The sequence below is a fragment of the Bombina bombina genome, chromosome 3 (assembly GCF_027579735.1).
Source record: "Bombina bombina isolate aBomBom1 chromosome 3, aBomBom1.pri, whole genome shotgun sequence".
NCBI classification, from domain to species: Eukaryota; Metazoa; Chordata; class Amphibia; order Anura; family Bombinatoridae; genus Bombina; species Bombina bombina.
This window is the reverse complement of record NC_069501.1, coordinates 1,129,723,987-1,129,738,541: the sequence shown is the minus strand read 5'-3', so window position 1 is coordinate 1,129,738,541 and position 14,555 is coordinate 1,129,723,987. Positions and strand designations below refer to the sequence as shown.

The 14,555-nt window shown below is 38.8% G+C and overlaps 1 protein-coding gene across 1 annotated transcript in view; it reads left to right on the top strand.

Moving 5' to 3' along the window:
• The window catches only part of NUP58 (nucleoporin 58), a 258,626-nt gene that overhangs the window by 201,483 nt on the left and 42,588 nt on the right, over positions 1–14,555 (top strand). The window contains exon 14 of the mRNA XM_053708500.1: positions 5,683–5,782. Within this exon, the coding sequence (XP_053564475.1) occupies positions 5,683–5,782 (100 nt within the window). The remainder of the gene's footprint in view (positions 1–5,682; positions 5,783–14,555) is intronic.

Below are 14,555 nucleotides of genomic sequence, written 5' to 3'. Positions count from 1 at the left end.
ATATAAATTTCTTGATTATTGTACTCCGTAATTGTATACTTTTGGTTTATGCAAACAACTGTATACATCATGTTACAACGCTGCATAATATATTGGCGCTTTATAAATCAACTATAATAGAAAACTTGAAGGTTTCCATCAGCGATTCTTTCAGTTTGCAGGTTTTATATTTAGGCCTGCAGTAAGTGTAGCTTTGTCACTGCTGCCACTTCTATGTGTTATGACAATTTCTCAGAACTTGTTTTTGGGGAAACCACTCTGAATAAGATTCAGGAACGTATTGGTCTCCTGAGAACAGCAATTTCCATTTTTTTGTGATGCAGCAGTGGCAATCATTTGCATGAATGCTAAGATTTCTCTTTTAGCTGTTTTAGCAAGGAAAACTTTGTGGCTTAAGTCTTGGCTTGCTTATTTGGTTTCTAAATGCAGACTACTTCCTCTCCCCTTCCAGGGTAAATTTCTGTTTGGGTCTGCCCTCATTGCCACAGACACAGGGTGGTAAGGGAGCCCCAGAATAAGAAATCTACTAAGCATAGATCTGCAGAGCATTTTCGCAATCTTTTGTCACTCGTGTAGATGCAGCTGTGCGCACTCAGTGTGTCTTGCCTTTTCATCTCTGAGCACTCTGCTGCGTCAGGTCGCGTAGCTAAGCGCTCAGAGATGAAATATTTGAACTTCAGAAGCGATGCGACGCGGAGCAAAGCAGCTGCTTTGCCTCGCGCCGCATCGCTTGCAGTGTGTCACAGCCTTAAGTCTCAGAAAGATACCTCCATTGCTCAGAGATCTGACTTCTCTAAATCACTTGTTTTCAAACCTGTCCTCAGGCCTCCCCATACAGGCCAAATTTTCAGGATTACCTTGGATGAGAGCAGGTAAAATAACCATGTTTACTCGTCAGCTGATTTTACCTGTTCTCCAGTTCAGATATCCTCAACATATGTTGCCTTTTGGAGAGGCCTTAGTACAGGTTATAAAACCAGTGCTCTAAATCATCCTGGAAGTCTAACTCTTCTTGGTACAAAAACACAGTCCAAGAAGTCTGCCCCAGCTCTGTGCGCTCTCATACCAGATCAGTCTCTGGCAAATTAAGCCTCTTTCAGGAGGCTTGGGAGAGATCTGTTTAGGATCTCTGGGTATTACAAATATAAGTTCCCTCGTGTACAGAATGTTTTCGTTCAAGGCCCGCTTGGATAAGATTCATCCTGTCTCGAGTGCCTCAAGATCCTTTTAAAGGCCCAAGCATTTTTGGCTTGTGTTAAGGTATTTGGAACTTATGGGGATGATTGCCTTTATTCCAACTTAAGAATTAAACTATATCAAATCAAATATTCAAATCACTTTATAGTACCTGAGAAGAAGGGTACATTTTGGCCTGTTTTGGAAATATTGAACAAATTCCTGAAAATAGGTATAATTCACACTCTGATTTCTTTAGTGCAGGAGGGTCAGTTTATGTCTACCATAGACTAAGATGCTTATTTTCATATCCCTATTCACAGGGTTCATGTCAAATTTAAAAGATTTTCTTTTCTAGACAAGCATTATCGGTTCACGGCCTTCCTTTTGGTCTGGCTACAGCTCCCAGAGTGTTAACAAAAGTGCTGGAAGCTCTGTTGCCTGTAGTTTGTACTCTAGGAATTTCTCTTGTTCCTTACTCGAATGACCTTCTGGTTCAGGCTCCTCCTTTTCATCTGACTGTCTCTCACACTCAGATGGTTCTTTAATTGCTTCAGAGTCACGGTTGGAAAATAAATCAAAGAGTTTAAGACTCAGGTGTTCAGAGACGGGTGTCTTTTTTGGGGTTCATAATCAATTCCATGATGATGTCCTTGTCTTTAACAGGTCAGCACAGACTGAAGCTGCAACAAGCCTGTGCTATTCTGCAGCTAAATCCTTTCCTTTCCGTAGCTTAGTGCATGGAAGTTGTGGGTTGTATGGTGGCTGCATTAGATGCAGTTCCATTTGCCAGGTTTCATCTTTGGACCCTCCAATTGCAGATGCTGCATCAATGGAATGACCACAAAGTTCTTTCTCAGAGGATTCCGTTACATTGCAGGACAAGGCTGTCCTTAAATTTGTGGCAGACTCACCAGTGCCTGGTTCAGGGGGGGCCTCTCTTCTTTGTTCATTGTGGAGTGTAATTTTTATGGATGCCAGCCTGCTAGGTTGGGGTGCAGTCTGGGGGTCACAGAGAGTGCAGGGAGTTTGGTGTCTCATCAGGTTTACAGATAAATGTTTTGGAACTCCATGCAAACTTCTGGGCTCTCCTGAGTTTGCCCGATCTCAGACAGTTATCTTTTTCTGATTCCAGTCATACAATATTATGGCAGTGGCTAAAGTCAATTATCAGGGAGGTACTCGCATGTCCCTTAGCGATGAAGAAAGTTGCCTGCATCAGTTGGGCAGAATGCTATCATTGCATTATTTTGGCAAGCCATATTCCAGGTGTGGAGAATTGGAAGGCAGACTTTCTAAATTGCCAGTCTCATCTATGGAGATGGTCTCTGAATCAGGAGGTGTTCAACCTAATGCCAATAGAAACTCATGGCGTCCCATTTTAATCACAAGCTGCCTCTGTATTGTGCCAGGTATTGGAATCCTCGGGCAAGTCTTCTAAACGCCCTAGTGGTTCCTTGGTTCATCCTGATTTACATATTTCCTCAGTTTGTGTTTCTATCCCGTGTGATATCTAGAATCAGGGGGGGGGAACCAGCCTCAGCAATTCTGATTTGCTCCAGAGTAGCCTTGGAGGATTTGATTTGCGGATGTCCACATGCCTGCCTTGGATGCTTCCTCTAGGATAGGACCTTCTCTCTCAAGGCCCTTTCTTTTATCAAGATCTCAGATCTATGAATTTGACGGCATGGCGATTGAACGCTTAAAGGGACAGTCTACACCAGAATTTTTATTGTTTTAAAGATATATAATCCCTTAATTATCCATTCCCTAGTTTTGCATAACCAACACAGCTATATTTAAACACTTTTTACCTCTGTGATTACCTTGTATCTAAGCCTATGCAAACTTCCCCCTTATTTCAGTTATTTTGACAGACTTGCATTTTAGCCAATCAGTGCTAACTCCTAGGTAACTCCACGTGCATGAGCAGAGTGTTTTCTCCAACATAGGTGTGTCCGGTCCACGGCGTCATCCTTACTTGTGGGATATTCTCTTCCCCAACAGGAAATGGCAAAGAGCCCAGCAAAGCTGGTCACATGATCCCTCCTAGGCTCCGCCTACCCCAGTCATTCTCTTTGCCGTTGTACAGGCAACATCTCCACGGAGATGGCTTAGAGTTTTTTAGTGTTTAACATTTTACAAGTTTGATACTTTTGCTTCTTCTGAGGCTATTTTTGGGAGAAAGGTTTTGCAAGCCGTGGTGCCTTCCATCTAGGTGACCTGATTTGTTCCCTCCCATCATCCGTGTCCTAAAGCTTTGGTATTGGTTCCCACAAGTAAGGATGACGCCGTGGACCGGACACACCTATGTTGGAGAAAACAGAATTTATGTTTACCTGATAAATTACTTTCTCCAACGGTGTGTCCGGTCCACGGCCCGCCCTGGTTTTTTAATCAGGTCTGATAATTTATTTTCTTTAACTACAGTCACCACGGTATCATATGGTTTCTCCTATGCAAATATTCCTCCTTAACGTCGGTCGAATGACTGGGGTAGGCGGAGCCTAGGAGGGATCATGTGACCAGCTTTGCTGGGCTCTTTGCCATTTCCTGTTGGGGAAGAGAATATCCCACAAGTAAGGATGACGCCGTGGACCGGACACACCGTTGGAGAAAGTAATTTATCAGGTAAACATAAATTCTGTTATCTATATAACACACATGAACTAACACCCTCTAGTGGTGAAAAACTGTAAAAATGCATTTAGATAAGAGGTGGCCTTCAAGCTCTAAGAAATTAGCATATGAACCTCTAGGTTAAGCTTTCAACTAAGTATACCAAGAGAAACAAAGCAAAATTGGTGATAAAAGTAAATTGGGAAGTTGTTTAAAATTACATGCCCTATCTGAATCACGAAAGTTTATTTTGGACTAGACTGTCCCTTTTAATTCTGTCTTAGAGAGGTTTTTCTGACAAAATTATTGATGCCTTGACTAGGCATTATTATTATTATTATTATTATTATATTTGCACACGTTTTCTAAGTTTGATCACTTAGATGTGTATGCTTCTTCCGAGGTTGTCTTTGGCATGAAAGTTCTGCGCGCCGTAGTGCCTGAATAGTAACATCCTACCTTCACTATTTGTCCCCCTTTTTTACTGTGGCCTCGTGGACCCCACCTGTTGGGTATTGATTCCCACATGTGATGGCTTGTGGACTCTCACCATGTTATGAAAACAGAATTTATGCTTGCCTCATTTATTTCATGCTGTCCATGAGCCACGCCCTCTTTTTGTTCAGTTGCTGACAGTATTTGCACTTTGACACACTTTATCTTTCCTGCTTTTCTTTTTTTCCTCCTCCTCCTTGGGTATGACTGAGGATCAATTAATTGGGGAAATCTTTTATATAAAACAGAGACACCAAGCACCTGAATGCAGTAAATGCTTGGTGTGTTGTTTTTTTTGTTTTTTTTTATATAGCCAATATTTACAGGGAGTTGGAAGTGAAATGAGACAGGCGAGTACTGAGCCTAGCTTTTTCATGGGGAAGAGGAAGACGAGCAGAAACTTACATGCATACTTTGTTTTTGGCTTATTTACTTTGTGGCTTACATGGTCGTGCAACGCAACCAACACTTATTTGGCTCTTAATGTCTTTAAATCTTTTATAGTTACTTATACTCTCACTGACACACATCAGGATTTAGATGATAGTGGATGCTTACTAAATTTGTGAGCCCTTTATACAGATTTTTTATGTTCATACATAGAGATTAGCAGTAAACAAAATTTTGGATGGTTAGACCAAAGGCCGTTAAGCACACTTCTTCAAGTGTACATTGTTCACATAAAACAAGTCATATGGCACCTGTTTTTCCATGTTTGTCTGTCTTTGGACATTTGTAAATGAGCCAGACAATAGGGGGTGCAAATGTCGTATATACTTTCACTGTCATTGCATGGATGTTGAAACGCACTGAAATTATTTTTCATTTTTACTGTTCATTTACTAAAGTATCCTTATTTTATGTTAATGTCTCCTTCCTTCCTGCATGTTATTTTTTGCAAGAATGATCGGTAGGTATAATCAAATGCCTGTTAGGTGGTGAGAATTAACAGCTTATTTTGCTCTAAGCACAAAGAGTAAATCACGTTCTACTTTTATTTACCACTCTAACTTCCTAACTTTTTAATCATCAGGGCTCCTGTTGAAACCTATTTGTACATGTAAAAACAATACTCTACAGAATTAGTTTGTAAGAGTAGTGCATTTTTGTGTGTGAAATTTGTTTGTAAATGGTTTTAGCATTTTAACTAATCTAACAAATCTAACATATACGTTTATTTTGTAAAACCTCTTCCAAACTTAATTTTCCAATATCCCCACATATTTCTCTTAAATTGCTGGCTTTAGATGTTGCAGGCTCATTGAATTTTACTACATCGAATCCTCGAAAATCCTGAAACTATTTATTGCCATTTTTAATAAGTGCTTTTGTCACATTTTTTTATTGCTTGTTCTGTTACATGTTTTTTTCTGTCTAATGCTGTCCCATTAGGATTTGGAAGTAGTTCAGCTTTTGGAGGCAACGCTTCTGGTGCCTCCACTTTTGGATTTGGAGCTGCGAATAAACCATCAGGAAGTCTTAGTGCAGGTTGGTATTTTGCATAGATGCTTACTATTCCATTATGACTATTTTATATATTTTTTATCTTTAAAAGGGACATATGTCCCTATAATAAGAAATTTCACAAAATTCCTTGTGGGGGATTCACTTCCTGGCCACCAGGAGGCGGCAAAGACCTCCTACGACAAAGCTTTAAATATCTCTCACAATTTCCTCTCTCAGTATTTCTTGCCTCATCAATAAGGAGCAGGCAAGGATAGAGGTGTTCCATTTTTTTGAAGAATTACAGGGATGTTAATCCCAGAATTTCCCTCAATGGATAGTTCCTTGAAGAGATGGTTTTAGGAATATACTAGCTGTGCAGTTTACATCTTCTTGTTGAGGTTTGGTCACAAGCCTGCCACCGGTGTTGCTGGGATGGTTCTTAAAGCCTCCTCCTGTTTTGGCCATGAAGTGTTCTCCCTCAAGCTATATCTTTACTGTTAGTTATAGCACAGTATGGGCTACTTACTGTCTCCTAGGACCTCCATAGGGGTAAAAACAGTAAAAGGGACTGCAGCAGGGTAAATACCCATGTATCTCCTTCGGCCCTCATACTCTCACTGGCGACACTTGTTCATAGCCTGGTTTATCGATACAGCACCAATAGTTACTCTAGTTCGGTAGTTCTATGACTGTATTGCTGTTTAGCACGACTATACTATCTTGTGCTGTGAAATATCACACTTATATTTGTGTAGATATTACAGAATGTTTTATTTCTTATATTTTTTATAGTTTGCCATGCAATAATATACAACTGGATGAATACGAAATTCCTTACTTGTGGGGGATTTACTTCCTGGCCACTAGGACGCAGCAAAGACATCCTACGACAAAGCTTTAAATATCCCTCCCAATTTCCTCTCTCCCCCAGTATTTCTTGCCTCATCAACAAGGAGCAGGCAAGGATAGAGGTGTTCAATTTTTTTTTAGAATTACAGGGATGTAAATTCCAGAATTTCCCTCAATGGATAGTTCCTTGAAGAGATGGTTTTAGGAAAATACTAGCTGTGCAATTTACATCTTCTTGTTGAAGTTTGGTCACAAGCCTGCCACCGGTGTTGCTGGGATGGTTCTTTAGCCTCCTCCTGTTTTGGCCATGAAGTGTTGACGACACTTGTTCATAGCCTGGTTTATCGGGACAGCACCAATAGTTACTTTAGTTGGGTAGTTTTATGACTGTACTAGCGGTTTAGTACGACTATACTCTCTTCTGCTGTGCAATATCACACTTATATTTGTGTAGATATTACAGCATTTTTTATTTCTTATATTTTTATAGTTTGCCATGCAATATATACAACTGGATAGATACGACTATTTCTTCCCTATTTGCCCTTCTACTGTTATTGCTGTTCAATAGTATTCTGTACCTGTAGTGGATTCTTCGATATTTTTCATTTTTGCATATCCTGTTATTTGCTTTGTACACTGGTATTACGACTATTTATGGCTGAACAATACTGGTAGGTGGCTCCTACAGTATTTTTCATATGGTACGACTATTATTGCTGTGCAATAATTTTTACTTTATTGTAGTGGATATGTTAGTATTTCCATATCTTGTTCTCTACCTTTTTTGCTTTGCAATTCTATACCTTAAGTTTTGCAATTTCCTGCAAGCATGTTCCGGGTTTGGGACTGCTGCTGTTTAATATTTTTTATATACCTTTTTTTGGTATTTTCCTTTCTGTTATTCTGTACCATGGTAATTCTACAGTTTCACTTTCCTTTTACTATTGTTGTACATAGCTATACATCTGTATAGCATTTATGGTGTGTGTTTATTAGAGGGTATTTCCTTAATTATGCCCCTGTTATCCAGAATGATCTATTGTGGTTCGTCCTCCATACAGTTTCCATGCTTAGACGACAGTCTGGATCTTATCTACTGGATTATTCCCTTAATGGGTAGACCACCTGACTAATTTTTTTTTTTATTTGCATTCTGGTAATTTTTTCATTTCATATATCTATTTGATATCTTAGTTTAAATTAAGAGATCTCCTGAGGATGAATTTTCTGAAATTATGTTCTAAGCAATATAAAAGTTTACCTTTTCGCTTTCTTGCATAAAAAGGGCTTGGTTGATTTCCCAGAGTTATAGGACTTTGTTTTTGAGGATTCAGATCCAGTTTATACCTAAGCAGCCTTCAGAGGTTCCTTAGTCTCCTGTTCATAGAGAGAGAGTCATCCCTTCATTGTGTTCGGGATTCAAAGTTTATGGAGGTAATTATCCTTATTTCAGGGTTCCTCGTAGGAGTAGTCTTTATTTCTAGCTCCTATTTATTTTAGTTTTACCTATACTAGTTTTTTTTCTCTGTCTTCGACGCATTTTTCGCTCATGTTTATAGCTTGCTGGGCTTTGGTGGCAAAGTGGTTTAGTCAGCTTCCTCGCAATCTAGGATTCGAGTTTTCTTCTGGCCCTCCGCTTCCAATTTCGTTGCATGTCCTTCTGGTCACATCTCGGGAGTTTGTTTTTCCTCAATTCCAGGGGGTTTCCTTTTGGAATTGTGATAGTTTGGCATCCATGGGCTGCTTCTATAGTCAATCACCTATTTACATTGTTTTCTATCTCTGTTACCGTGTTTCGATGTATAGATCCAATGGGTCTGTTTCCAACAGTCCGTCAGGTTGGGAGGTAATCTGTGTACTCGAAAGGTATTAGGAGGTTATGGTCACTTTAAGATGTGAGGATTTTAATATTGTTTTGGATATTCGTGCAATATCAATTTCTTCAGACTTTCTTATTCTCAACTCAGTCAGTCAACTTCTCATGTTGATTTCACTGTGCTCTGATGCCTAGGGTTTTTCTTTTTTTCCTATCCTCTGTCAGGCAAAAATTTCGTTCTGGATCATTATCTGGTTGAAGTTTATAGGAGCATCGGTCTCTACCTAGAGATTTACAATCCTGCAGCTTTAATTGGAGATCGGGTGATTCTCAGACAAATTTGATATGAGACCTATTGGATGAGCTTGAAATTTCCAGTGGTCCTGGACGACTTAGACTTTGCAGCAGACGGCTTGGAACTTTTATCCCCCCCCCCCCATGTCTTTACATTGAGTGGACTACTGCCCTTTATCTCTGGACTATCGACGTGTCCCATGTCTAGTAAACCATAGTGATATTTTTCCATCCTGCTTATTGGTTTTTCTTTTCCAGTAATTGGAGGGTCCTCCAGTGGCTCAGAGGGGAAAGCCACAAGTCAGCAAAACACAGAGACCTGGGATCAATCCTGGGCATAGGTGTGATAATAAGCTATCTACAGGTTGCATGTTATGGTGTCTTAGTACAGTTCTCTCAACCATGCATTCTGCATTTCTTTTTTGTTATAAGGTAGTTCGGCTATTTAGTCTCCACGTTGCCGTTTTCTTCAGCTAAAGAGTTTGATCTTTTGCCTCTCTTCTGTGTTCTTTAGTATTTGGTGGTGTTTGTTATTCTTAATCTCTATGAAGTTGGTGATCTTTGTCTAGTTTCTTGCTTAGCGTGTAGATTACCAGAAGAATATATTCCCCTTCTCGCTTATTATCTCAACCTTTTTTCTACAGGGAGAGTATGGTAGATCTGCAGGTTGGAACAAGGGGTTATTTGGCTGATTCTAATTTCCAAAGGATCTTAGAGGCGGTGCAGTGGCTGCTTTTATGATTCTCTTGTTCTTTGAAATGTTGTGTATCTGTCTCTCAAGATTTCGGCATGTGTTGAGATCCATTACAGGACTGTAGATGGTTGCTGCTTGCATGTTTCCACTTGATTATTTTTTTTCCTCGGTTGGGGTAGATTTTTAGAAGTAAAGTTCTTCAGGTGGTGTTTCCTGGTAAATAGGTGCCTGCCTTTCTTCCCACCCGTTTTTCCTTCATGGACTCCACAGCTTGGGTATTAGTTCCCCACAAGTAAGGAATTTCGTGGACTATCACCACCTTAGAAAGAAAACATAATTTTATGCTTACCTGATAAATTCCTTTCTTTCTTGGCGGTGATAGTCCACAAACTTACCCGTGTTTCAAATATGGTGGCAGTTATAGTTACACCTCTTTACCCTACTATCTTTCTTCCTTTCCTTGGCTATTCGTACTACTGGGAGAGAGAGGGAAGTAGGAAGGATATTTAAAGGGTGTTTTTGCTGCCTGATGGATGCCAGGCAGTGATTCCCCCTCAAGTAAGGAATTTCGTGGACTATCACCACCAAGAGAAAAAGGAATTTATCAGGTAAACATAAATTGTTTTTTATGGCCTTTAAAACTCTAATATGTTGTTTTGTGCACTAACACTGTTGAAAATACCACTAGAATGCTGGTAATTTAATATTTGACCATTTGTGCATTGCAAAGATCTATATTTTTTTTACAAAAGAAAATGTTATCTACTGTGGGACTTAAGTTTCTTTGCAATCTTTAAAAATGATTTATCAGACTGATTTAACCCTTTCCCGTCCGGACTTATTTGTAAGCAAATAAGTAAAAACTGAAATCACGCAATCGTTTGTGCTATTGTGTGATTTCAATGATGGCATCATGTCAGGGGGAGTGCCTATGGCTTCCGTACAGCTAAGGACATTCTATGCTGTCCTAATGGCACTAAAGTTAGGATGGCATAGAATGTCCTAAGGGAGTGAAGGGGTTAATTGGAATGTTAAGTTTAATGTTTATTTTTTTTTTATTTTTTAAAAAACCATTCCTGCAGCTTTTTAAAGCATAATAAAGGAGAGCATTTTAATATTTTGTTTTTAAATAGTTATTTCTATAATCTGTAACGTACCATTAAGGGGCCCTTATACAGGGCTTGACAAACCTAGGATAATTTTACTCCTGGGTCCTAACCTTTTGGGTTATTCTACATATATCTGTATACAGATACCACTGTCTGGCCCTTAAATATTCTTACTAGTTCCTCAATTTTAAACAGGTTTGTTGACCCCTGCCCTTATACAAGTTTCCAAAATATAAACTAGTAACTGTTAAATGGACTACTGAAAAGGTACTTGGGCTAATAAAATAATCTTTCAAAGAAATACTTCATGACTTTTTAATATGTATATCTTAATAAATAATAAATAATCCCAACCAATGAGACTTTGAAAACAAATTATTTATTTAGTTATAACTGTAATGTTATAAAGGCAATGTGTAATATATCAGTCTCAGGAGAGATAAGAGACCCGCTTGCTCACATCCACACAAACCCCATCCACCAGACACATCCGTACCACATACAGGATGAATAAACCTGTATACAAAAAGAAAAACACAACCGTGTAAAAAAAATTATACTGAATAAAGTAATATAATTCCCACCCCTAGGCGTCCCCAGGGAGTGAGAAAGGACAGTACCACCTGAATCACTTAATGATCAAAACAAATTTTTAAAGTGGTATTGCAACCACAAACATGATATAAGTCAGCTGTATAGTCCAAAAGTATTGACAAATGGACCAAAGATACAATGGCTTTGATTACCTCACCGCTGTCCATATGATACAACATTTTCTAGCAAACATTGAATAATGGTTCATTGTCTAATAGGGGTAGTATTAGTTTTGTCTTCAACTATAACATTCTATCTAGTCGCAACATGGAGTAGCGTAGGATTCAACATACTCATATATTACATTTTTTAGCAAACATTGAATGATGGTTCATTGTCTAATAGGGTTTGTATATAGATGGTAGCATTAGTTTTGTCTTCAATTATAACATTCTATCTATCCGCAACATAGAGTAGCGTATGATTTAACACACCCACAAGAGATAATTGTTTCTGGGTAGCTTCTTGTATGTACAATTGGATCGTGATGTTCTTCACATTTCTATTTCATTTGAATACTATTCAGGTCTCTTTAACTGAAGATGTGTAGAGATGTATGCTTTCTCATAAAGCCATTGGTTTTTTCATATACGACGTCTTTTACCTTTAAGGAGGCATATGCATATATACATAATAGTGCCCTACAGCTATATTCATAAAGTCATTGGTTATTTTATATAAGCCCTTTTTTTCTTACACATGACTTTTATGATAGAAATCTGTACACATAAGTAGGCATATGCATATACGTACAATAGCGCCCTACGGTTATAAAGAGATATAGGATACACTGTGGGTAGCGTATTAGTAATTTTTGTTTTAGTTTGAATCTTTGGTGGACACTTTTTGTGTATTCTTTATACACTAGAATGTGTGGGAAGATTTGTGTTTTTCTTACAAAAAAGCCGTTTGCCGTTTTTTCACATATATTACTATTTGGTCAGAGATACATGCCTTCAATTGACAAAGATGGTAATATACGTATATATTGCAATGCTTTTTATATCATTTTTGTAAATAGAGCATGCTCTGTTAGGATTATAAGAATTTTTTGTTTCATTCGAGCATTAATGGTACTATTCGTGAGGTTGATTCAAATCCGGTGTCCATGACAGTATGAATATATGCAGCGCATATGAAGTGAACGTGACGCATGGAGGGTGTGCTTGGTCTATCCAATAGATTTTTAGTTTCACCAGTTTAAATGCTACACCCTCTCTAGCACCTGGACATTCCTTGACAAAGGGGCGGAGTCCCCGAAATGCGCGTCGGAACCAGTAAGGACGCCATCACCTGATCTTACCTGCTGTGCTGAAGCCACTCTGTTTGCCTACCACATCAAGCGTGCTTAAGGAGAAGGTAGCGAGATGGGATGCGGTCCATTTCCACACTGAAGATTTCTCCGGTGATTAGTCTCACGGTAATATTAGCTATACCAGCGTTTGCTGAGAAAGGTAACATCACACCTTTGGTCTGCTTTTGCTCATATTGAAAAGGGTACTATCGGCACTTACGGCAGTTTGTAACCGATTGTTGCAACATCAAGCCTGCTTTAAGAAATAACTATGGGAACCTTATATGCTGTGTTTTAGTAATATTCCGTGAGTGAAGATTCAATAGAGAGTGTGAAGTTGGATCAGCGGTATACCTCGCCAAGCACTGCTTTTGAAGCAACTTAATACAACAGCACATTGTGAGATTTATTATACAGTGTGGCAAACAGCTTATATTCATTAAGTTTTTCCAAGTCTTCAGTTATCTTCAGTTTGTCTTTAAGAAATATGGACTGATACACAGTTTACTGGTATTCCAGAGTGAGACCGGTTTTCACATATAATTTTACATTAAAGCTATACGGACTGCTATTAAGTCTACTGAGATTTCAGAGTAAGACCGGTTACTCCATATGGGGAAGCATACAGAGGAGAATGTTGCTTGACATAACATCGCAATGTTATAAATTACCTTGGATACAAATAAATTGATTCCAGTTTCTTACTTTTGGACTATACAGCTGACTTATATCATGTTTGTGGTTGCAATACCACTTTAAAAATTTGTTTTGATCATTAAGTGATTCAGGTGGTACTGTCCTTTCTCACTTCCTGGGGACGCCTAGGGGTGGGAATTATATTACTTTATTCAGTATAATTTTTTTTACACGGTTGTGTTTTTCTTTTTGTATACAGGTTTATTCATCCTGTATGTGGTACGGATGTGTCTGGTGGATGGGGTTTGTGTGGATGTGAGCAAGCGGGTCTCTTATCTCTCCTGAGACTGATATATTACACATTGCCTTTATAACATTACAGTTATAACTAAATAAATAATTTGTTTTCAAAGTCTCATTGGCTGGGATTATTTATTATTTATTATTATTGAGTTGAGGACCGAGACTATCCCGTGCCTGAGCATTTTACATTTGGTTGGTGCGGTCACTTTACATTTAATGTATATCTTAATGTTAGGGAAAGCATATGATAAAACCTTCACATACATTATGGAATTAAATGCAGATGAGAATGCAAACCATTTCCTTCCTAAGAAAGGGAGAGTCCACGGCTTCATTCCTTACTGTTGGGAAATACAACACCTGGCCACCAGGAGGAGGCAAAGACCCGCAGCCAAAGGCTTAAAGGAACACTAAACCCAACAATTTTCTTTCATGATTCAAGTGGAGAATACAATTTTAAACATCATTCCAATTTACTTCTATTATCTAATTTTCTTCATGTTTTAGATATCTTTTGTTTAAGAAATAGCAATGCACATGGGGGAGCCAATCACACAAGGCATCTATGTGCAGCCACCAATCAGTAGCTTCTGAGCCTATCTAGATATGCTTTTCGGCAAAGGATATCAAGAGAATGAAACTAAATTGATAGTTGAAGTAAATTAGAAAGTTGTTTAAAATGGCATGCTCTTTCTAAATCATGAAAGGTTTCATGTCCCTTTAAATATCCCACCCACTTCCTCATTACCCTAGTCATTGTTTGCCTTTTGTCACGTTAGGAGGTGGCAGAGAAGTGTCGGAAGATTCAGAGAGTCCTGAAAAAGGGTGTCTGCCCTTCGAGATAGGACTGGTGTTTTAAGTAGTCATGTCAACCTCTCAGTGAGAGTATTGATGAAAGTGAGTCTGGAGATGCAGGGAAAGTTTTTCTGCAAAACCATTCAGACTACTGCTAACAACTCCTAAGCAATCAGTGTTGACGTGTTTCACTGCCTGCTTTCTCTCACTCAAGTCCATGTCAGGAGCGCTGGTATATGACTGTCGCACTTGAGAGGCTGTGTTCTGTTCCACAGCATGGATTCTGGAGGTAAGATTGTTTAAATTGTTACACATAAAACGCTATAACAGGGTCATTTATACCTTGATAGGATACAGGGTTAATATCCTCTGAAGGGGCTTTATTGAACAGTTGGGGTTAATTAATCAGTGTATTAATTATTTACATACTGC